Source organism: Mastigoproctus giganteus, chromosome 4, assembly GCF_048544385.1.
Source record: "Mastigoproctus giganteus isolate SK-2022 chromosome 4, ASM4854438v1, whole genome shotgun sequence".
Classification (NCBI taxonomy): domain Eukaryota; kingdom Metazoa; phylum Arthropoda; class Arachnida; order Uropygi; family Thelyphonidae; genus Mastigoproctus; species Mastigoproctus giganteus.
This window is the reverse complement of record NC_143578.1, coordinates 41,298,869-41,323,365: the sequence shown is the minus strand read 5'-3', so window position 1 is coordinate 41,323,365 and position 24,497 is coordinate 41,298,869. Positions and strand designations below refer to the sequence as shown.

The window sequence follows — 24,497 nt, the reverse complement described above, 5'->3', positions numbered from 1 at the left end:
CAGTGGAGTTTACAATAAATCATCGATACAAATGTTAATCATATTTAGCAGTCATGGGCTTGAACCCCAGTCCACTCAAAGAGTATGTGCTACTGCACTCATGCTTCTGACCACTAGGCTATGTATATAGGTGTGGACACCTCATTTCAAGGAAGATTTTGACTTATTTGAAAGGATATAAAGGAGGACAGCAATATAGTGGTGGATGCAAAAATGTGAGCCTAATAATGAAAATAGGCTCTGCATAACTGTGTTGTATCATCCTTGCAATAATGAAATTCTCTCTAATGAAGTTTTCTGATGAACCTTGGATTTTGAAGTAATTTACTTTAATTTTACCTTCATATAATGAAATGATATCCCTCTATAACAAAGTTTCTAGAAGAGCATTGTTTGATGTTTTAATATTCTCTTATTGCTGCAGCAGTGTGTTAAGTAAGATCGAAAAAAGTAGTGCCTTCCCTGTTTGTTAAGACTGGGGCCATGTGTCTTGGCTTAACTGCCCAGAACACGGTGTAAACAGTGTTCCAGTAGGCATTCCATTTAAAAAAATTTTTTTAAATATCTGGTTGCAATTCTAAAAAAATCATTACTTGTAGTTGTGTCCATTATAATATTAAAATTAATAATCACGTTAAAAAAATGCATAATTTTAACCTGTTGTTTTCCTATCCCAAAATGTATTCAAGGACTTGTATTATACTTAGACATACCTGACATGCCCACTGGCCTTATATAAAAGGTTTATCTGCTTCAGAGAAATATCATCTTCTCTGGTCACATTCCATTATGGGAAACACCTATTTTATTGCTACTTTAATATATTCTTAATTTCTCTTTTTGTTCAGATAGAATTATTTAAGTGTCAGGCAACTCTTTTTAAGAACTATATCTTAAAATGCAATATGTAATTTTTTTTCTTAGGAGAAAAATATATGGGAATGTGGATGGATGACTGCCGACATGGAAATGGAACAGTAGTTACAATAGATGGCATTTATTATGAAGGTTCTTTTGTGATGGATAAGTTATCTGTAAGTTGAAAAAAAATGCACTTTTTATTGTGTTATGTTAATTTTATTTTTTAAGTTTAAATGTTAATTATGGTAACTGATTGTCTGATATATGGCACAATAAAATTTATTCTCCTGAGGTTTTGAGCATGTGGAATAATTTTGGAGAGTAAATTATAATATTTTGTTAGTTTATCATTTTAACTGTTTGGTAAAATTATTATTCCCCCTGCCCTTCTGTGATGATAAAAATGGGAGAAATCCTATTATAAATATAATTAGTATATAATAATATTTGTAAATTTCTTGTAGATAATTCTTAGCTTCTTCAAACTATCAATGTTCCTGAGTCGAAGGCAAAATCTGATTTGTGTCACAGATCCCCAAATTCTCTAAAAACATTTTCACACAGTAATTCTTTATGGTTTAGTTATCTGGTCTGTCATTGTAAAATTTAATCTCTCTCTCAACTTAAAAGGTGTGGGTTTTTTCCTTTTCACAAGCTCAGAACCACCATCTATGAAAACCTCTATTACATCCAGTTGCTCAAATTTATATATTTATATCCAAATGATAAGAGCATTAAATTACCTGCCAAAATGCCACAATCAGAAATCTGTATGCCCCTCATTTTGGAAAAAAAATTTTATCCATTGCACTCCTCCAATAAACACTAGAACTCAGACAGATTATTTTTTGTCTTGTTCCTCAATCAGAATCATAAATTATTTTGTTCTAGACTCTGAACTCTTATCGAATGATAGCCCTATCTAAAATTAGCAATAATATTAATTCTCGAATATGAATATATGAATCACCTTTACCTGCCTGTTAACAGAATAACTTATAAGTACTAATTAGATAATTTAGAAGGTTGGCTGTGTTTCTTTCTTTTTTAATGTTGTCTTGTATGTCATTCAACTTATAATCAGTTTAATCTACTTTTTTCTATAGACTCCTAGATATTCCAAGAAGTATAGATGATTCATAAATGAAGAGCAGTATTTAACCTCAATTTCATAATGCCATTTCAGTTATGAACCACTATCATTTTTTTTTACAAAGATAACACATCAGTTTTTGCTGATGTTTCTAAAACAACAAAATTATTCCTTATTATACATGCCAGTTCTTCAAAAATGTTCATTTAAACTTTCTCTTCATCTTCAGGCCAAAAATGGCACTATGGCCATAGATGCCCATGTGCCAAAAAAATTCTCAAACAAACATCAGGCCAAAAAAATTGTTTTAGTTACTTGGAAATAACATTTGTATTAATGTGACTAGTACAGTCGTGTTAAATCGCATTTTTCATCAGCAGAAAAATTTCACATTATCAAGCAAGCCAGATTTCAGATTCAATTCAGTGTAAACATGTGCATGGTCTGCATTGTGAAAGGCTGTTTGAACAGACTGTACAAATAGCTTGAGCATTTAAGCACTGTACATTTACAATATGTTTGTGAAGTAGCATATACCTTGTTGGAAATATCATGCCATTAGTATTACTATTGCAGAATTATGCAAGGAAATAAGCTTATGCAGCATTAGAAAAAAATATATAATAATAACTTTTAACTACTTAATTTGTCCATCCATTCTAATAACTTAACCAATCTTTAGTTAGTTTACTTAACCATTTTAAATCCTTAAACACTTCAAGTAGGTGCCTAATTAAATCAGATTCTTGTTTCAGGTACTGCAATTTACAGAACATCCCCCAATCCCCAAGTCTTATTTGGTAAGAATACCATTTTGTGCCCTTAACTAATCTTGTTGTCCTTCTTTACACCCTTTCCAATCTATGTTCTTCCCTAAAGTGAGGTTTTTCAGACTTTTATTCAGTATTCCAAATATATCCTGATCTGCTTTTTACAATGGAATAACATTGCAAAAAGCAGATTCTCTCTTTGTTCCTGCTGGCACAATTTCTGTGTTATTGTCAGAATCCCATTAGAGCTGTTCCAGAAGCCTGTCTGCACTGCTCAGAGAACTTCATTTTAGAATGTAAAATTACTCCTAAATCTTTTTTATTATATAATAAATCTGCCTTTAATTTGATGCTACCCAAACAATATGTTATTCTAGAGTTACGATACCTTGCATTTATTAATGGTTAACCCTCGATTGCCATTTTTACGCTATCTGCTTACTTTATTTAAATCTTGAAGAAGCATACCCTAATAATGTTACTAACCACTTGGTCACCTTTATGTCAGCAGAAAACTTAGACATTAATCTTGAAATGTCTACTTCTTCATCATTAATAAATATTAAAAATAGTGAAGGACTTAACACCAAGCCCTGTGGTGCCCACTTTTACATTAGTGTCCCTGGTGTTTATGTGGAACAGTATCAGAGGCCTTACTGAAATATGGGTTTAAAAGTATTCTTTGCATTTGGTTCCTTTGTGATAACTTCACATTGGCTAATTAGATTGGTCAGACATGATTTTCTCTTTAAAAAAATCCATTCACTGTTACTGAGTTAATATAACTCAGTAACAAAGTATGGATTAAATTCAGAAATGCCTCTATGAACTTTTTTTTTTTTTTTTTTTTTTTTTGTTAGCATTTTCTCTAGTGAAATGTTCCCAAGAAATATTGGCTGCCAATTTTGAATTCACCCTATATTTTCATCCATAATATAGAAACCTAAAATTTATTCCTTATTCTTAAACACACACATTAATATGTAACAGATTTTTCATTCCTTTTATTATATTTTATAAAATAATTTCTTGAGAAATCTTTGGATCCAAGCTAGTAGTTGCTGCCCTTCTCCAGGGCTGACTTGGATCAAATGGTTTCTTAAAAGTTCAGTAAATGAAAATTATAATTATTATTAAGTTTAACCTCCATTGTAAAAATTTATCAACATGTAGTTGTATGCATTGTAGAATACACTATTGTATAGTAAGAAAATGTTTTGAAATATTTTTAAGGGTGTTGGTGCAATGATATTTGAAGATAATACTTGCTTTGAAGGTGAACTTGGTCCTGGGGGAATGTTAAATGGAAAGGTATGTAAATCGTTATAAAAGGTTGCCCTACAATAAGTAGAATAATCATATTTCCTAAATTATCTTAAGAGTTCAATTTCATGATTTGAAGGGTTTTTAATTATTTTTTGTAATTTCTATTTAATTTCCATATCATACAGTTAGTAATCCACCAGTTGGCTTATTACTGATTGTCTAGTAAATACAGAATTTGCACTATTTATATGAACACAAGTACATCCTTTATATAGGCCATGACCACCTTACACACACACACTCATCCCCTGAAACTGGAAACTGCACAATGTCAGTACTGCAGTGTTAACCTAACAGTTAGCATTTACTAGTTATCTGTTCTCAGTTATTACTGAGAGACATAGTACTTATACTACTTTTAGCCAGCTGCCTTTTCCCACTGCACTTGCACAGATTTTAACTGATGAAGACAATGTATTAGATGTTTTTTTACCTTTTTACAACTGATTCATTTGTTTATATTGTGGAAATCTCTACATTATTTTTTAAGGAGTAAAGCTTATAAGTTACAATATTTGCCAAACATTTTTAATATTCTTGTAATTGAGTGATTAATAGTATTTATCATTTGTTGAAAGGTAGGCTTAATATTATATCCATTAGCAGACATCATTGAATTGTCATGAATTTTTAGAAGTAAATAAATAGTTTTTAACTTACATTTGTAGCCAGGAGATGTTTTATCTGTTAATAGAACTTCCTGATGTACTTGTTGGGTTAATATGTATTAAAGAATCTTAATTATGTATTAATCACTACCTGTCTTGGAACATTTCCAGATAATATCTTGTGGATATGTTTGATCTCCCTTGCTTGATAATTTTCTGTTGGCAATGTTTTTCTTGATTCTTTTAAGTCCTGTGATTGTTAGCATGTTGGAAGAATTTTTGTAATTATTGTAAAGTGAGATTCTTGGCTATCTGAAAAAGATATAGTTGGTTTTTTTTTTTTTTTTTTGTATTATACTTATATAGAAAATTTACAATCTTATTTTTTATAAGTGTTTTTTTGGAAATTTGTCTCCAGAAATAATCACATAATGAAGACACATTGAACCTGGCAAGATTAGAGAGAAATCTTAACCAGATGATTATATTTTATTATGTTTAGTAAGACACCATTGCAATTTAACCATAGTTACACATATAACATGTTATCTGACAAGTAACTATTTAATATGGTGCCCATGTTGGCATGTCTTATAGTTATTTAATTTTTTTTTTTACTGTTATAATCTATGGACTTGGCACACTGTGGCATTTGATTGTGCCACACCAAAAAAATACTGAACCAGCCAACAACCCTTGCACCATATTCAATAGAGGCAGGATAGGATTTCTGCTATTTTATCTGGTGCATGTGTGCATTATTTATATACAGCAAAACCCTATAAAAATTACATTGCAATGTAATCCTTTTGAAACTTAATACTATAATGTAATGCTAGTAGTCAAGGGTACAGATCATCAATTATTGTAAAAAGATTAAGAAATGGTCCAATGGAATGACAAAACAACATTGCTACTATAGCAATTAGAGCATGTATTTCACTTTGGAAACTAATCTGAGCATCGCATTAAATCGAAAAAAAAAACTGAAGCAAAGTGGAAAGGGTACCTGAAAGTGTAGGTACTCTTTAAAAATAAGTGTGTTTTGAGTAGAAAAATAAAGGAAAACAGAAGAAAAAGAAAAAAAATTTCATAGTAGCAGTTGTATTTATACAATTAGTCAAAACACACTTATTTTTAAAGGGTACTTTGTTATAGTTACTACTAGAAACTTTGTTATAGTTTCTCAAAGCATCAAGAAGAATCCTAGCAGCAGTCAACTGGGGGAATGTTAAATGGAAAGGTATGTAAATTATCATAAAAGGTAGCCTTAGAATCTTTTACAAGTAGAATAATCATATTCAACTTAGCCAAGCTTATGCTGTATGATTAGAGAATTTGTCCATAATTAAATGTCACCATAACTTGTTTCTCATTCCTTTTCATAATCATGAGATTAACAGCTATTATTATTCAAACTGTATATCAGTTTTTTTATTTTCGTCTCACCTTCAGCAACAGATTTTCCAAGCATTTACTACAGGAAATTTAAGTTTCCTTAGGTAAACATTATGTTTAAACCAAGTTTGAAATTTTTTTATTAAATTAAAAATAAATAAATTTATAAATCTGCTCACTTTTCCGATACTGAAAATAGCTGTCTGTTGATTATGAGCAACCAGTAAGAGACATATTTAATGCAGTTTGATTAACATTAGAAAATTGCTACTTTGGGAAGCTGTAGAAATTTCCCTGCATTCATATGTATAATCAAAGAAACAGCACCTAGTGAAGTATTTGGGCTTTGGAGTAATTCCTAGTTTTTTTTTTTTTTTTTTTTAGCGAAATTTTCAAAAAAAAAAAAGCGCCAGACTTTACAAAATCTGTATTTTTGAATGCCAAATTTTAAGGTTTTTTTGTATCTACATATAGAGTAAGTATACATTATTCACACTACATTACAAACTGCATGCCAAATAAAGAGAAACAGTTAATTTTATTTTGAAAGAACTCGGCTTCATAGAATTTATCGAGTAATGTAACCATCATTAGATAGTGGAACTGAAAAGACTCAATCTCAAAATGACATTGCTATAACAGAAAGTGGGGTGTGTGTGCAAGGCTGTTTTAAGAACTCTTGGGCCCTGGTGAATTTCCAAATGTGGTCCCTATTCAGTTTCAATTTTGTTTTAATTTTTTTCTGGGTCTCTCTTAGTCACATTCCTAACATTATTCATATTCCTAACATCATTTATAACATATAATATATATATAATTATATATATTATTAATTTATAATCATAAGCGAGAATTAAATTTGTTAATTATTTTTCTAAATGTTAATATTTTTGGCACTTAAAACTATTTAAAAAAAGCCAAAAACATTATTCGTATATCATTGTTCTGTGTTTGTAGTGCTTTCAACAAGTGAGGCCCCCAGTAGGCAGAGATCCCTGGCATCTGCCGGGTGTGCCCATGCATTAAAACGGGTGTGTGCGTGCGTGCATGCACTGTGGTATTGGGAATTTAAACCTGTCATTGAAGTAAAAAGATGTTAACAGTTGGAATATGGAAAGAAAACACCTGGAAGGTCTTCAAAATGGCTGAAACAGTTGCAAGAAACAGGTAGCATTCTGTGCTATAAAAGGGTCAAGAGACCTTCTGTTGAGGCTGGTGCAGTTGATTGGCTTTGTACAGCCTTTCAGTGCAGCACAACAAAGTCAGCACATCCATGCCAGCAGAGAACTTCATTTGGCCTGATAAACCATATTGAGGTATATTATAATATTGCTGCATTTAGAAATTTGTTTCAATTTTAATATATATATATATATATATATATATATATTAAAATAAAATGTGTTCTAGATATGATAGAAAAATAAAAATTTATCGGATTGGCAATTGAGGTAGCAAGTTAAGTGAGATTAGGTACAGTCTGCGGAAGACCTGTGCATCAAAAACGCCCAAGTAACGTGTAAAGTCCCAATGCCAGCACTGTAGCAAAAAACCTAGAAGTACAATATGTAATATAAAGTGAGAGTAAAATAAAATGAGATAGAACATAAAGCAAAACAGTAAAGCAAAAGGCGAAAAAAGTGGTAGTGACAAAAATAGAAATGTGATAGAGCAAAAAATATAAAAATAACATAATAAAGCAAAATTATAAAAGTTATAAAATGTGTTAATTATGGGTTAGTAGATATATTGAAAAGGACTTTATCTAGGACTAACCCTCTCAATATATCAGCCCATAATTAACGTAGCTATCTGTTTCTGTTGTCAACCACCCGTAAAACTAGTTTCGAATATATATAAAAGATGGTATGATAGTGATAAAGTAATACCATAGAGAATTGAGAAATTTAGCAGTATTAATATATATATATATATATATATATATAGATAGATAGATAGATAGATAAGTAGATTAGAGTATGAGTGGAGAAATGCTGACCTGTCAGATGTAATTACAATGGAAAAAATTAAAGGAAGTGCCTGAAAAATAAAAGCAAATAACATAAAATACTACAAATAGTACTTAACATTATAGATCCTATGATTTTAACTTGTTTATCAAGGGGCCATCAGCAGCCAAAACCAATGGAAATACAGCAAGAAGTAAGGCCTCTGTTTCTGATGTGAAATATACGTAGCAGAGGTAAAATGTGAACTGACGTATATATCATAGCTGCAGGGCTGCCGAAAGCGGGTAGGCAAGGTAAGCATTGCTTATGGGGGGGCAGTTCAGGAGAGCGGCAAAAAAAATTTTTGACACATACTAGTCGGACCTGTTTAACAAACTTCTTAATAGTGAAATTTTCTATTTAGTGATGATTTTTTTTTGTTTTTAATTTCCCATAAGTAATTACATTTAAAATAGGTTCTGTAGAATGAAGAAAATTTCCATTTAACGAACAGATTACGAGAAACTTAAGTGGGAAAGCATAGTTCACACATCTGGCCTTCAGGCAATTAGTGCTGTTGCTAAGCACAAATTAAGAGTTAAAGGGATTACCATTCTGGAACTTAGTGATACTTGTAAAACCTATCCAACCACCTGTCCCACAAACCCAGAAGTTGCGTTGGTGATCTGGTTGGTTAACGTTTATCAATATTCAAACATGGCAGCCAAATAATTCATTTGAATTAAATACATGAAATATGTAAAAAATAAATAAGTGCATGAAATTACAGATTTACATTAATTTGCTTATAATCTGGATCTGTGTTTCATATTTATATTTCGCAGTTACAAAATAGTTTGTTCAGAGAACCTAGGGAATGTGGTGCCCATGTGCCAGTCACAATTTGGCACCCCCTTTAAATTTTTTTTCATATGTGTATGTAAGTTTTGGGTTTTCGGGTGCCAACTGAACATTGTGCCCTCGGGACGGCTCAACCCTGAGATTCTTTATACTATATATTTCAATCTTTTCTCAAGGTTAGTATTTCTTATAATGAAAAATATAAAACTGTGAAACTTATTTATTAGCATATGCATATAGCTTCGATTCTCTATACAATTTAAATTTTTTAGCATTGCTTATAAATATCACGAAACTTACCTCCTAATTCGTATGGTTAAAACGTGATGAAGAAATTAAAATGGGAAATTAAAAAAATATTAAATTCCCCAATGGCAAAAAGTGCACTCTTTTTTTTCTCTCGGAGGGGAAAAGAGTGCACAGATAATTATCTTGATATTACATCAAAGAGAAAATAGACTCGTTAATAAATATTGACTCAAATATATCATTAACTGATCCACGTAATTTGCCAGAAAACCTGAAATTTTATTCAAAATTATCATACTCAAATTAAAAATAGAGAATATCCTTCCAATGAAAGTCAAAGAAAATTTCAGATGTTTATTATATGAAAATTCTGAAAAAAAAATGGAGAAAAATGTTACTTTATTCTTTATCACGATATTCTGTATTTTGCTTTTGTTGCAAGATATTTGGCAATTGTAAAAATCAACTAAGTAATCAAATTGGATTCGGTAATTGGAGAAATTTATCTGCTATTTTAGGTGAGCATGAAATAAGTGCAGTACATATTAAAAATCATAAAAAACTGTTATATCTCACACAGTCACTAAAGACAAACATTATAATCAATGCTAGAGAACAATGATTATATGATATAGAAAAAAAGGTATTGGTATACGGTAATTGAAAGAATAATGTATGATACTATTTTTAGCAAGGCAGAGTATAGCGTTCAGGGGATCTTCAAAAGATTTATATGAAAATAATAATGGTAACTTTTTAAAACTTGCTGAAACAATTGCTAAATTTTATTCAGTTATGGTTGTATATTTGCCATATTTAGAAATCTGAATCAAAAAAAAAGTATCTGCATTATTTGGGTGATCAAATACAAAATGAAATTATTGAAATAATTTCACAAAATATTATAGATAAAATACTAGAAATGACTAGATATTTTTTATGATTTTGGATAGAACGTCCGATGTCATGTTCAACAGATGACTGCGATAATTAAATTTTGTATTTAGAGACATAAGCACTATGAACGTTGAAATAAGCAAACATTTTCTTGGATTTTTTCCTGTGTGTGATTCTACCAAACAGATTGTTTGAATAAATATCAAATCTACTTATTGAGTAAATCTAAATATTCAGAATTTACGTGGCCAGGGCTATGATAATGCCTCAAATATGTGTGGAAAATGCAAAGGTTTACAAAAAAAAATTACTTGAAGAGCTAGTAATTACTAGCTCTTCAAGTAAGAAATTACTAGAGCATTTTTCATTCCATATGCTGCTCACTCTTGTTGTAAACGACACCACTAAGACTTCCTTTGAAATAGTTGATTTTTTTTGGAATTGTTCAGGAATGTTTTTTTCTCATCATCAACCCATCATTGGAACATATTTCAAAAATACAGTATATAACTAATTTAACACTTAAACCTTTGTCTAACACCCGATGGGAAAATAGAGACCAAACTGCTGAGAAACCAAACAGAAGAAATTTACGATGCTTTACTTGAAATCAGTGAAGAAAAGATATGGATACAAGGAATCATGCTAAATCAATAGCCTTAAAAATAACATCTTATAAGTTTTTGTTCAATTATAATTTGACATGATATTTTAAATAAAATTAATCCTGTAAGTAAAGTGCTCCAAAAAAGGAATTTTGATATACATGAAGCTTTTGAATGTCTACAAAATATTACAGAATATTTTAAAGAAAACAACAGAGGAAGCAGTCCAAAAAATTCTCAATTTGGCTAATAATATGGCTACTATCATTGGCATCAATGCCAAACAAAATTTCAACAATTTGAAAGAAAAAATTTAATTTTTTTCTTTCAATGGACAAAACTTTCTCGTTAACTGAAAAGTTTACAAATATTGAAAGAACATGTAGAAATATTTACATATTAAATTAAGTGACTGATTTTAATGAGTCTGATATGGATGGTTTAGCATTATTTGAATAATTAGATTGAAATTTATATTAAAGACAATATTAATCTGTTTGAAGTGTTACAATATATTTTTTAAAATTATTTTACAGATACATTTTCCAAATGTAGCAGTTGCATTAAGAATTTTTCTAAACTTTTATCAGTTTCAGTTGCCTCAGGTGAATGGAGTTTTTAAAAATTAAAATTAATCAAAAATTATTTATGATCGACAATGTGTCAGCAGCAACAAATCTCTAATTTAGCAATAATTTCAATAGAAAATGATCTTTTGGAACAAATAAACATAAATATAAAAATTAATAAATTTGCATTTCTTAAAGCAAGAAAACAAAGTTAATTTTTTTAACATTATAATTTTCCTTTTATTTTATTATTGTAACAGAATATGATAACTGTGATTTACAGTTAATTTGACTTAAACTTAATTAAACTGTGTTATAGTGAAACCCGTGCTGTTTGAAGCTGTGCTAAGCAAGGTATTGGTGTGTGTGTGCATGCTCCCCAATACAGAATATAGTATTTCATTTTAGCTTATTATTACTGTTTAATTTCTCTTTACCTGTCACTACCATTTAATTTCATTTAGACTGTTCATCATTATCTTGCAAAATGCAGTTTTATGATTTTACATACATTGTTTTCCAACCAAGTTTATATTATATAAATAAAGATATTGAAGGGTTCAATGGAAAATTTGGGTTTGATAAAGGGTTACACAGCTGAAAAAGGTTGAAAAGCACTGTTCTAATATGTACAGTTCTGTTACATGCAATATAAATTTTATAAAGTTAGAATTTTTATTTAAAATTTTTAAATAATTTTTATTTAAAAATTAACTTTATAAAATGATATTTTTCTTCACTTAGTAACCACTGAAGTTGAGCATACTTATACAGAAATTTTAAATACATATCTGATTCATTCTGATTAAAAGTTCTAATATGCTAATATTAAAAAAAGCTCAATATATAAATTTTTAGGGTACCTTACATTTATCTAATGGTGATAATATTGATGGTAATTTTTCTGGAAAATGGACAGAAGGTATTAAAATTAGTGGCATGTATCACAAAGCTCCAAATTCTCCAACAAGCCTCTCAGAACTTTTGGAAAAGAAGAAAACTAAATTAAGGTAAAGTTTTGAAAGAATATTTTACTTATTAAAACCTAGAAAATAGTGCCATTTTTTTTCTGCATGTGTGTGTACATTTTAGCAATAATGAAATTGTGATTTAAACTGTATCACAGTTAATGCCTTAAGAAAGTTCGTTTAAAATTGCTGCATTTAAAATTTAAGTGCATGAATATGCATGCAGTATAGCTAAACTATAGTACATGCTTATAGAAAGTACTGGATTGGTGAAAAATATCTGACAAGAAAAGCTGCAAAGTTGATAATGATGCAATTTTTTAAACAAAATTTGTATCATTGTCAACTATTAAGTTGATAATGATACAAATGAGCAAGTTATTTTGACTGAACTGATTTCTCCATTGATTTAAAGGTAGTGACTTGTGGGTGTAAGGATGTAATTGTTTAAGCACTGATGGTACACTAACAGTTGTAGTTATAGTGGTAGCATCAGGCTATAACTGCCGGCAAACCAAGCTTGTTGACAAACAATATTATGTGAGAATAGTCCACCTCCCCAGTTTCTATGTCATGCCGAGAAAGGTTCATGCCAAAACTAAGAGCTAGAGCTGCTTTTTTTGTTCGGGTAAGCAGTAGGTATGGTGTTAGACTAGAGATAATCAGGGTTTATTTTCATAAAATAAAAGTTTATTTTATAAAATATTTTGCTAATGTTTTTTAACCTTTCAAAAGCCATGCATTATCCAACCTAGATCTTCTCCAGCTTTTGGGAACATATAAAAGCTTTAATCAGCAGCAATAAATTATTTGCTGCTGTAAGCATTAAATTTGGCATTAAAAAAAAAACAAAAGAAAAAACATGTTTTCACTAGCCTTTTGTATTGGAAGTATGGCTTTGACAGATTATATATGTTTACTTTAGTCTGCTCATGACTCAATGCTCTGAAGGCATGGCTGAGTGGGCAAGAATATTCTCATAAATGGAGGGGTCAAGTAGTGAGAAAGGATACAAAATGTATACAATATTTTAGCTAACCTTCCGTCATATGGCAAAAGTTTTGAAAACTTTATTTTTTTGCATATCTTTTAAATTATATAATAATGATAATATTTTTATTTCATATTGTTATCTTTTTATCTAAATATCATATGCATATTATTAAAATAAAAATGAAACTTTTGGCATTATCATCTGTTTCCACCAAGTTTGTTTTGCTCTCATTGCTTTCACATTAAAAAGTCAACTTTCAGAAATTTCATTATCTGCTTCCTAGTACTTTTTCTAAATTTACAATATTTTCACAATTTTCCCACCAATCTTAGTATTAGCCAAATAGTGCCTAGTATTAGTGAGACAAGAGAAGAGATGTTTAGGAACACAATTGAGAAACTAAGACATCCTACATTTAAGTATAAATCTAGCTGCATCCTTATAGGAGCAGTGGAGCAAGATACCAATCTCCACATACCAGAAACTTATAGAAAGTGCTCCCCAGAATGTTATTATAAAAACCCATGTGGTCATATGAGATGTTAATTTTTTTTTTTTAACTTTCTAATTTTTTTTTTTTTTTCGTTCAGCTTCCCAGTACAAATGGAAGATATTTTATTTTTTTATATTAATAATTCTGTAGTGGAATAGTGATTAGCTCTCCTCATATTATCAATAAAATTTGCACGAACGCCTTTCCATTCAGTGGTCATTCAGCCATCAATAATATGAAAAGCTTGGTCTTTTCACAGTTGACTTGTCAGCTGTAGAAAAACTGTACAGAATCTCTCCCTGGGATTTTTTCATCCTGCAGGCCAACAAACCAATCTCAGAACACATGCATGTTACAGAATAACATTCTGCCTCATATGCTGAGTAATTGCCTTAGCATTAATTTAGAACAGATTTTCTCAACCTTTTTTTTAATTATTGCCCCTTAAAGGGCTTTTTTAGACAATATTTTGTGCCTAATCACCTCCCATGAAATTTTAAACCAGAAAATACTTTATGCTTACTCATTTTATTCAATGTGATCCCTGAGCCTGATGCTTCCTAGCTAAAAGTTCAATGTTTGGTATGATGTTATTAAGTGTAATTCTAATGTGTCCTCTTGAACATAAATCAGTTCTGTTTCTTTCTTTTGTTAATATTTTATTTACTAAACTAAAACCACTTTCAACCATATAAGACATTGGAAAACAAAGAAGTACTATGGCCATTTCAGATCACATTATTGGATAAAGAAGTTTAGTTGTTTTTGATCCCCACAATTCAGGCATTCCACCTTTTTCAAATTTATATTTGTATTCTTCGTTACATTTTAATTTAATGAGTTCTTGAATTTCTTCACTAGCAGACCTGGCATCGCATCCAATTGGATCCAACTTCCATGGCTTCACTTCAAAAGAAAATAAATCTGAAAATCTATTTTTCATTTCCCCTTTTAAAGAACACAAATGATCTGAATAATTCTTAAGATCATTCTCAGTGAGAGATTCAATGATTTCATCTAACCCTTGCATACCATGAAATTGTTTTCTCATTAAATTTCTTTCAAATATTTCCAGTTTTTCAGTGAAGGCTTTGAATACATGTTTGCAGTCTATCACCATAATTAATTTCCCTTGAAGTTGAAGTGATACTTTATTAAGTTTAAAAATCCAAGCCATATAGTATGTATTTGCTGATCTCCTTTTCTAAATCTGTCTCTCCTTCACTTTCTGAAAAACTAATTATTGTATCAAAAAAGTTTACAAATCTTGTTAGACAGTTGCCCTTATAAAGCCATCTGACTTCTGTATGTAAAAGAAGCCTTGCATACTGTTCTTCATTATTGACACAAAATTTTCTGAAAAGACTATCATATTTGCTATGTGACAATTTTATCGATGGTTTTAATAACTATACTGAGAGATTGATAAAGAACTGGAGTAATATTTTTTGCAACCAGATGATGTCGGTGCACAATGTAGTGTATTGCAAGAATTTCAGGACATACTTCCTTTAGGTGTGCTGTGTTAGTTGTCTGATGGCACTGGGGTTTCCCCCCATCTCCACCCTTTAGGTATGCTATAAAACCTTTGTCTTCCAACCATGGAGGTAGACCATCAGTGGCACAGGATGAAAAATTTTCCAGTGGTTCTTGTTTTTCATCAAACCATGTTTTTACAGCAACAAAAATGGAATGTTCCAGTAGTCAGTTTCTATAGATTTTACAAACAACATCTCTTCTTGCAATTTACAATCATCATTGAAATAACAAATGTATGCCATTAGAAGGGCCTTATTGTCAGTAACTGTGGATTGATTAATTTGAATAGAAAATTTTCTTGTTTTTAGTTTGTCAATTAGCTGCCCTTCAATTCATCTTCGAAATGAATCTTTGTTCAATGGCAATGCTTTTAAAATACTGGAAGGAATTTGATGCATCACTGTTGAAATTACGGTCTTTAATGCGGGTAATATAACATTCTCAGCAACTGTATGAGCACTACCAGTTTTTGCAATGATTTCTGTAATTTTATAAGATGCAGTCATTCCATCGTCATTTGTTTGTGTGTTCTTCTTAAATAAGGAAGTAACAATGTTATGTTGCTCAAAATTCTGTTTTAATTTTTTAAAATTTTTGATATGTTTACCAGCTTTATCAGGATGTTTCCTTTTTAAGTGATCTAAAAGTCTTGATAGTTTTATAGCCTCATTTGTAAAAGAACTATTACACATAAGACACATGGGCTGTCTCTAGTTGAATGGGCTTTCAATAAAACCATAAGCTAGATATTCATCCAGATACTGTTGACGCTTTTTTCTTTTCAGCACTTGACATGATTGATGGTGGGTTGAATAATTACAAAGAATTAAATAATAAAATATAAACAATTTTTATTTAACTCTCATACCCCATGTCACTCACAAAAGCACTGTGGATCAAAAATAAACAACTTCCAAAAGGAAACAATAAATCAATACTAATTGTCACTTAGAAAGTAGAAACAATAGACTGAAACATTTCCTCATCCCTTCCATGCCTCATATATTATTCTTGTTTATGGAGTTTACAATAAATCATCAATACAAATGTTAATTGTATTTATCAGTCACAGGCTTGAACCCCGGTCCACTCAAAGAACACGTGCTATTGCACTTACTCCTGACCACTTGGCTACGTCAGGCCTAAAAAATGTTCTTGTTTATACTCCATCACGGCCACCAAGTCAGTGGAGTTTACAATAGATCAATCAATACAAACGTTAATTGTATTTAGCTGTCACGGGCTTCAACCCTGGTCCACCCAAAGAGCGTGTGCTACTGCACTTGTGCCCTTGACCACTCTGCTATGCCAGGCCTATATTAACCAATGAAACAAAAAAATAAATAAACCATGCTGCTGCAAAGGTTGCAGCTGTCGGAAAGGTGCAAATGCCATGGATTGTGGAGACGTTACCTCTGAAAGCACCTAGGCATTTAATGCCTATGAAAAGCAAAGATGGTTCAATTAAATCACACCCACTATATTCCTTTTACCAAAATTTCTCACTCACTCACTCTTAATATAATATACCTTATTATATACCTTAAAAATCAGTTGTCTCAGAGGAAAAGAAAACCCAATGATAGAAATTAAGGAATAAGATGTCGATGGGTAGGGTTGAACTTTGGAGGGCCATAAACCATTCTAATACCCATGATTTTTTCGACCCCCCAAAAACTAATTTTTGCCCCCTTGGGGGCGAATACACCCCCATTGAGAACCCCTGATTTAGAACACACTACAATGTAATTTAGAGGTTGTGCCTCAGGTTACCAAAGAAGTTAACTTATGTACAAGTTAGTGCAACAGCATCATTTCAGTATGTAGCCAACTAATTAAGTAGTTACGAATTGGTATCATTTAAGTATATCTCATATTTTGAATACCTTCACAATGAGTTACCAGATGGTAACTCATTGTGAAGCATTGTGTGTATATAGCCAACTGCTTAAATAGTTGGCCACGTAGACACACAACACTTCACAACTACTGAAATAGTTGGCTAAGTACAGAAATGATGCTATTGCACTAACTTGTACGTTTAGAACACACTTTAATTGACTTTTTTTGATATGTTTGCAAACAAATTGTGAATTTTATTCCAAAACTATTTGAACAATACTAAAAATTCAATTAGATTGAACAGTTTGGGATAAAATTCTGTTAGAATTTTTAACATTTTCAAACAGTTTGGACATGAAATCCACAATATATTTGATTTACTTGCTAGTATATGCATGGTGGAAAAAAATCTACTTGGCATATTTTGTTCATGAATCAGTTTTTGACATGCATAGGTGATGACCTAATGTTGCATCAGCTGTTACTTTCAGCTATATAAGAAACAAAAAAAGCAAAATATGGTTTAGAGAACTTAAATTTTATTAATTCTGACACTGTATTAGATAAATTAGCACAAATTATATCTTCAGTCTTGTTATCCAAAAAATCTCGTCCTAGAAAATTGGGTAAAATCAAAGGTAAACCAAAACTCTACAGGAAATTAATACAGGAGTAAATATGTAGCATACTTTTCTTGCATGAGCAAAGAGCCATAAAGAATTTTTTTACAACTGTACTTTTCCAATTAAAAAAAAAATTGATGATGCAGATTAAAAGTAAATACCATTCTGGAGGAATAATACTAATAGATATTTAAATTTCTAGGTTTTTCTGTTTTTGGTATCTATACTGGTGTTGAAAGAAAGTGCATCACCCCTTTAAAATTGTAATTGTCATCTGAATAACGTAATTATATGGCAGTATTTCTTACAGATTGCATCAGATAAGATTGACATGCATAGGTGATGACCTAATGTTGCATCAGCTGTTACTTTCAGCTATATAAGCATGCTCTGCAGGAGTTGCAGTCATTCCTTACTTGTGCCATGAAGAAAGAGTGCTATTGCTGCTTTACGTGAGGAAGTATGTTCTTTCCATCATGTTGCTTATAGTGTCTCTTGTAATCAGTCGACAGTGAGTAGATTTCTTTCCAAACTCAAGAATACTGGTTCTGCTGATAGGCAAAAAGGAACCGGACACAAATGAGTCTCTACACCAAAACAGGACCGCATTTTGAAGTGCTTATGCCTTAAAAACCATAAAGCTGCTTCTTCTGAGCTGAAAAGAGAATGGGAAGAACATACAGGAGTGGTACCAAGTGCAGTAACAGTCAGAAGATGGCTTTCCATAAATAGACTTGTAGCCCATTGTCCTAAGAAGCCCCTCTTCACACAAAAAACGAAAAAGGCCTGATTAATTTGGTGTAAGAAGCATGTCAAATTGACCCCTGAGCAGTGAAAGTCAGTTATTTCCTCGGATGAGAAGAAATTCAACCTGCATGGCTCTGATGGGAGACAAATGATTCACCATAGACTTGGTGAAGAATACCATCCAGACTGTATGGTGTCTACAGTGAAATTCCCTACCAGCCAAATAATATGGGGGTGCATTTCGTATCGCGGAGTAAGTCACCTGCAGTCTATAAAAGGTTCTGTAAGTGCCAATGGATACCTGGCTATATTGGAAGGCAAATTGCTGCCAACCATTAGAGACCATTTCACCCTGCCAAGTAACTGCATCTTTCAGGACGACTCTGCTTCTTGTCATCGGGCAAAAAGTGTAAGTAGGTACTTCTGTAGTTACTTTACCTTCATTTCTGCATTAGAGGTTCGACAGTGTTGTTTACATTTGTTACAAGTGAAAAAATGGTTGGAAGAATGGTCCTTTACAACTGTTAGCTGGCCAGGAAACAGCTCAGATCTGAATCCTATAGAGAACTATTGGCATCGTGTGGAATATGCAGTTGCCAGAAAGAAACCAAAGACCCTTCGTGAACTTCAGAAAGCCATAATTTGTGTTTGGAACCACGAACTATCAGTTGATTATCTTCAGAAATTGATCTTGTCAATGCCTCAATGGTGTGCTGCTGTCATCAGGGCCAAAGGCAGTTAAACTAAATATTAATTTGCACCTGGTGAACTTTTCATTTTGTTTTCCATTTAAAATGATAAACTGAAGCAAATTGAGGGCTTCTGATAACATTTCAGCCATAATTGTCATGTTGATCAAAACTGTTGTATGAAGGTTGCAAATGCTCATTTCGGAATATTTTGAGAGCACTTGTCAAATATTACTTAGCTTTGCCTTAACTATTAATAAATATCTTTTGTTTATATGTGATGCTAGTCATTAATGGAACGTACCATTGCCAAAAAGGGTTAGAAATGTGAAATTCCTAGGTGATGCACTTTCTTTGAACACAAGTGTAATTTACGCCTTAGAGCCTGTTAGATGGTTAATCACATTTTGTAAATTTTATTCTCAGTTCTACTCACATTTTTACTTTTTGTGTTTTAAGATTAATTGCTTATTCTTCAAAATTTATCAATTTCTTTCTGTAAAAACATATACTTGATTAAACATTTGCTTGTATAAGAAAAAACAGTTTTACTCCTTTTCAGCAGCAACCTTAGTCACTTCAGTGTTCCAGCAAATAAAAAATGGAAAGATGTCTTCCAGTATTTTGAAGATAATTTGGGTATACATGGTATTAATGCAACACAAGATAATGAACGAGCTTGGGAAGCAATTGCAGTAACTATTAGCAAAAGGAAAAGTGAAGTACACATGAAGAAAAAGTATGCTTTTTTTATCCTTCTATAGGGACTGTTAAATTTTGAACATAAACTTCATATGTAATATTGGTAAATGCTCAGCAAATAAATTACACTTTTAAAGTTTTTTAATATAATCACTTGATATATCAATGATAATTATCAGTACTTTCAATTAAAACAAAGACTCTTTAATTATCAGCTTTTGGCTACCGTGGAAAAACAAATTTAGGCACAAAAGTTGAAATGCAAGACTATCACCTGGATTTGTTCTACAAAACAGTGCAACAAAAATTAGTAGTGACTAGATATGTATTAATCTATGCATCCTGCTCACTCTATAAAGAAGAACAAGATAGATTTTTCTAGTTAACATTTAAAAAATTATTTCAAGTTATTAACATTTTTTTTGTCCATATGTTGAAACCTGACATGATCTGTGTATAAGGTGACCATGTAGGTTTTGATTTTTAAAATGCACAAATTTCTTGACTTAATTTTCAATAATTTTCAGATTTCAGTAATTATATGCTCGTGGTATATAATTATTAAACAACTGATACTTTCATTTTATTTACTGTGAAATATTAATTTGCATATATTATGATGACCAGCTTTGGTACTGTTTTGTTATAAGTGCTTGCCTGGTTCTTTGAGTGCAACAGTTTTATAATTAAAACTGTTGCACATTTTAGTTAGAAACAGGCAACCATTTTACAAAAAAAAAAAAAATGATATAGATAGAACTTGAATATATTTAACTTATATTTGATAAATAATTCTCTTATCAGCCATTATAATTTAGTTAATATCATTGCCAAGATAACAGTATTATATACTCTTTATGTATAGTTTCAAACTTCTGTGGCAAAAATATTTTAATATTGAATTTTTTAAAATTTAAAACTCAATATTTGTCTGTTCATAGTTTTCTTATAGGTTCAAAGTTTTAAGCAATGCCAGAATTTCTTATTACACAGCTCACAAATCTACCTTTCATAATTTAAGAAACCTAAGCAGTTTTTGCCTTGTGAAAAAATTTGACCTTAAAGAGGCCTGTGGTACCAGGTTCCATATATGAGAAAAAAATTCAATGTGACCAGAAGAACAGTAACTGGGTTTAATAAGTAATTAACAGGAGCTTTCAAGATTTAAGTATCTCTTCATCAGCTGCATCAATACATACATAAATATAAAATATGAATTGTTACAAATGGAATGGCAGAGCATGGTCATATTGAGTAAAAAGAATGTGCATGAGCATACGCGAATGCTAAAGCATCACAGTGTAGGACTAGATGATCTTTGTGGATTCTGGCTGCATACATGGGCTGATTGCCAGTGTTTATCATGCTGTAACACTACCGACTCCATGATTGGGTGTAGCCACATGCCTCTATTGCAGTTAAAAACACTGACATCGCTATGTGGTGGAGCCAAAAAAGGCTCCACCCCCATAGCGATGAGACAATATCTATCACTTACATCCCATATTACCCTGACGCTTAAGATCACATTTTTAAGATCTTACGTGGGTACAAGATAAAGTGCCTGCAACTTCCCGGTAGAGGAGTGTGATCTCTTGTCTCAAGGGTGAAGACACCTGTTCCCCCCTCTTTTACACAGCGGTGCGATATACTGCATCACATGCCACGATTGTGGCAGCTGCTGTGTGGGGGAAACTGCCAGAAGGCTCCAGGACTGCCTCTCTAAACATGAAAGGGCCATTCGATTAGCTGACTCTGCAGTTACAGAGCATTATTGGTCAATGCAACACGACCTCAATCCCAGCCGTGATACAGAGGTGGTTGACCAATCCTGCCACTACTATCAACAACTGTGGCTTGAGTCACTGTACATATCTGGTTGTCATAGTATTTTTAACCACAATAGAGGCAAGCGGCTATATCCAATCATGGAATCTGTAGTGTTACAGCGTGACAAACGCTGGCAATCACCTAGTCCTACGCTGTGATGCTTTAGCATTCACATATCCTTGTGCATGCTCTCTTTTCCTCAACATGACCACGCTCTGCCATTCCATTTGTAACATTTTATATTTTTGTACATATTCACGCAGCTGACAAAGAGATACTTAAATCTCAAAAGCTCTTGTTAATTAGTTATTAAACCGAGTTAAGTTACTGTTCTTCTGGTTGCACTGAATTTCTTTCTCATGAATAATCCTATTAAACTTGAAATGATACATTATTTGTCAGTGTTTTTTAATCCCTAATTTTATACATATATATAGTCTAATTCCTTGACTTCCTTGACAGATGGTTTGCTTACCAAGATAACTTAGATGTGCTAGAAAGGATTCCTCAGACTGGTTCATTACAGGGTCATTTGTGGTTGGATGATTACAGTGAGATAAAAGATTACTTGAATATGGCATGTGACTGTCCTTTCCATCCATTGGGGCAGCTGGTAGAAAGACTAGTAGATGTTTACAGGTATGAAACAGAATTTGGTTTTTATACATCTTCAAAAATATGTAAGATTTTTTTACTTCACTTTAGAATAGTATTTTTAAATTATAAAAGGATTATAGAAAAATAAAGACTTATTGTGAATATTTCTTTTTGTTACATTTTGGGCAAAAGAACAAAGATTTGGTGACAAAACCCTCCCATTATAGAGATGGTAATAACATCAAAACAGTCTTTTATATGTTCACATGTCTCTAGTGAACACAGTACTAATGCACTTCCAGAGCTGTCTCTTGAACCAACAGCATCTCTTTTCCTTCTAACAATGCACAATCCTCCCTAATCCAGTCAGATCTGAATGTTACGTGCTACAAAGCCTGATATCTCCAAGAAAAGCAAGTAGTAACAAATGAATGTTTGTTACTACTTGCTGGCACATAGGAGGATTTTCTCTTGCATTTCTAGTGCTATGATACTTATTCATATTACGTATTTCCGTATTCATACAGCTGTCTAAGTGGCACACATCAAAATTTTTATAGTTGTAATGAACAATATTAGCACAAGTTAAAAGGTTGCTGACTCCTGATTTAAATTATTTTGGGTATGTTACTAAATCATTTTACCATGTGTTGCAACACTGATATTTGAGTTGTCTCTCTCTCTCTCTCTCTCTCTCTCTCTCTCTCTCTCTCTCTCTCTCTCTCTCTCTCTCTCTCTCTCTATATATATATATATATATATATATATATATATATATATATGGTGTCTCAAAAATACACAGCATAACTTCAGGAATGAGTTGCTCATATGTAGACAATAAAAATATTTTATATCAACATAGTTCCGGAAATGCTTGGTTTCCGAGTTTTGAAGGTCTGTCTATGATACTTAACTGTTCACATTACCTTATACTAATTGTTCAAAATGTCCACCTTCTGCCTGATTACAGGCCTCACATCAATGTCTCATGGACTCGCGAAGACGATTACTCATGCAGGGTAATCAGCTGGTGACAAGGCCTGTACCCATTGCAGATGGTAAGGATACAGTTGGTGTTCTCGCAACACTCTCCAAATAGTCGAACGTTGAACAGCCAGTTGCACTGCTATTCTGCGTGTGCTGATTTCAGGAGTCTTAGATCTTGGTTGTCCTCTGTCGGTCCCATGTTCACAAAAGTGGCGATAGATACCTTCAAAAGTTTTTCTGTCTGGACATCTTCATTCTGGGAACCTTTCGTGGTAACAATGAGCCTCCAGAGCATTGCCATTCGCCAAACCGTACATAAAGTGCATATCAGCTTGCTCCTGATTTGAGTTCATGGTCGGAATGGAAAACCACCAGATTCTGTCAGTACCTTGTGATGAAGGAAATCACCTGCGGAAGATAAGACATTCCGGTTAATAAGTTGGGAACCAAGCATTTCCGGAACTATGTTGATATAAAATATTTTTATTGTCTACATACAAGGAACTCATTCCTGAAGTTATGCCGTGTATTTTTGAGACACCCTGTGTGTGTGTGTGTGTGTGTGTGTGTGTGTGTGTGTGTGTGTGTGTGTGTGTGTGTGTGTGTGTGTGTGTGTGTTTATATGAGTAATATGGAAAGAGAGAAAGTTAATAAATTGTAACAAGCTGTAACTAATACTTATGGGCCAATACAGTTGCTAGAGCAATTATGCATTACGACCATAATGTGTATATAATATTGAAGATAATAATATAGAAGGTAATTCAAGCAAACAATACCAAGCTGGATTTAAATAAACGCAAGGGATATAAATATATTTTAAAAAATAAATAAAAATAATTAATATATATATACATAAAACTTATCGTTGTCTACCCACAATCTAGATGACTTCAACTGGGGCCAACCACCCAGACTGAAGGCAAAAAACGACAGAGTTCTCTGTTTCTGTAATGATCAATATCTGTTAAGATATATAAAATATAAAAAAATCCAGAGATTAAGTAATTTGAATCTAAACCAATTTTTGAATCAAAAGGAAGATATTATAAATGTAAGCATATATTGAACATCGTTGACCCGACAGAGAACGTAATTTAATAATTAAAAGAATAAATGTAAAGTATAAAGCATATCTACCGTATCCAGGACATAATGTAACAACTAGTTGTTATGAAATAATAATCCCTCTAGTGAGTATATATGTGCTGACCCCTATGTGATGGAGATGGTAAAAAAAAATAATTAATTAATTAAAGTTAAGTTAACGCAAAGAGAAACATGCAGATAGCAAGAATAA

General features: G+C 31.9%; 1 protein-coding gene across 2 annotated transcripts in view; it reads left to right on the top strand.

The window, feature by feature from the left end:
• Als2 (Amyotrophic lateral sclerosis 2) overlaps positions 1–24,497 on the top strand; it is a 177,543-nt gene that overhangs the window by 107,993 nt on the left and 45,053 nt on the right. The window contains exons 16-20 of one of the 2 annotated variants that reach the window (XM_090372668.1): positions 925–1,034; positions 3,958–4,035; positions 12,045–12,196; positions 19,647–19,820; positions 22,076–22,252. In XM_090372668.1, the coding sequence (XP_090228794.1) occupies positions 925–1,034; positions 3,958–4,035; positions 12,045–12,196; positions 19,647–19,820; positions 22,076–22,252 (691 nt within the window). Of the gene's footprint in view, positions 1–924; positions 1,035–3,957; positions 4,036–12,044; positions 12,197–19,643; positions 19,821–22,075; positions 22,253–24,497 lie in introns of both variants that reach the window. The other variant, XM_090372667.1, reaches the window with a different exon arrangement.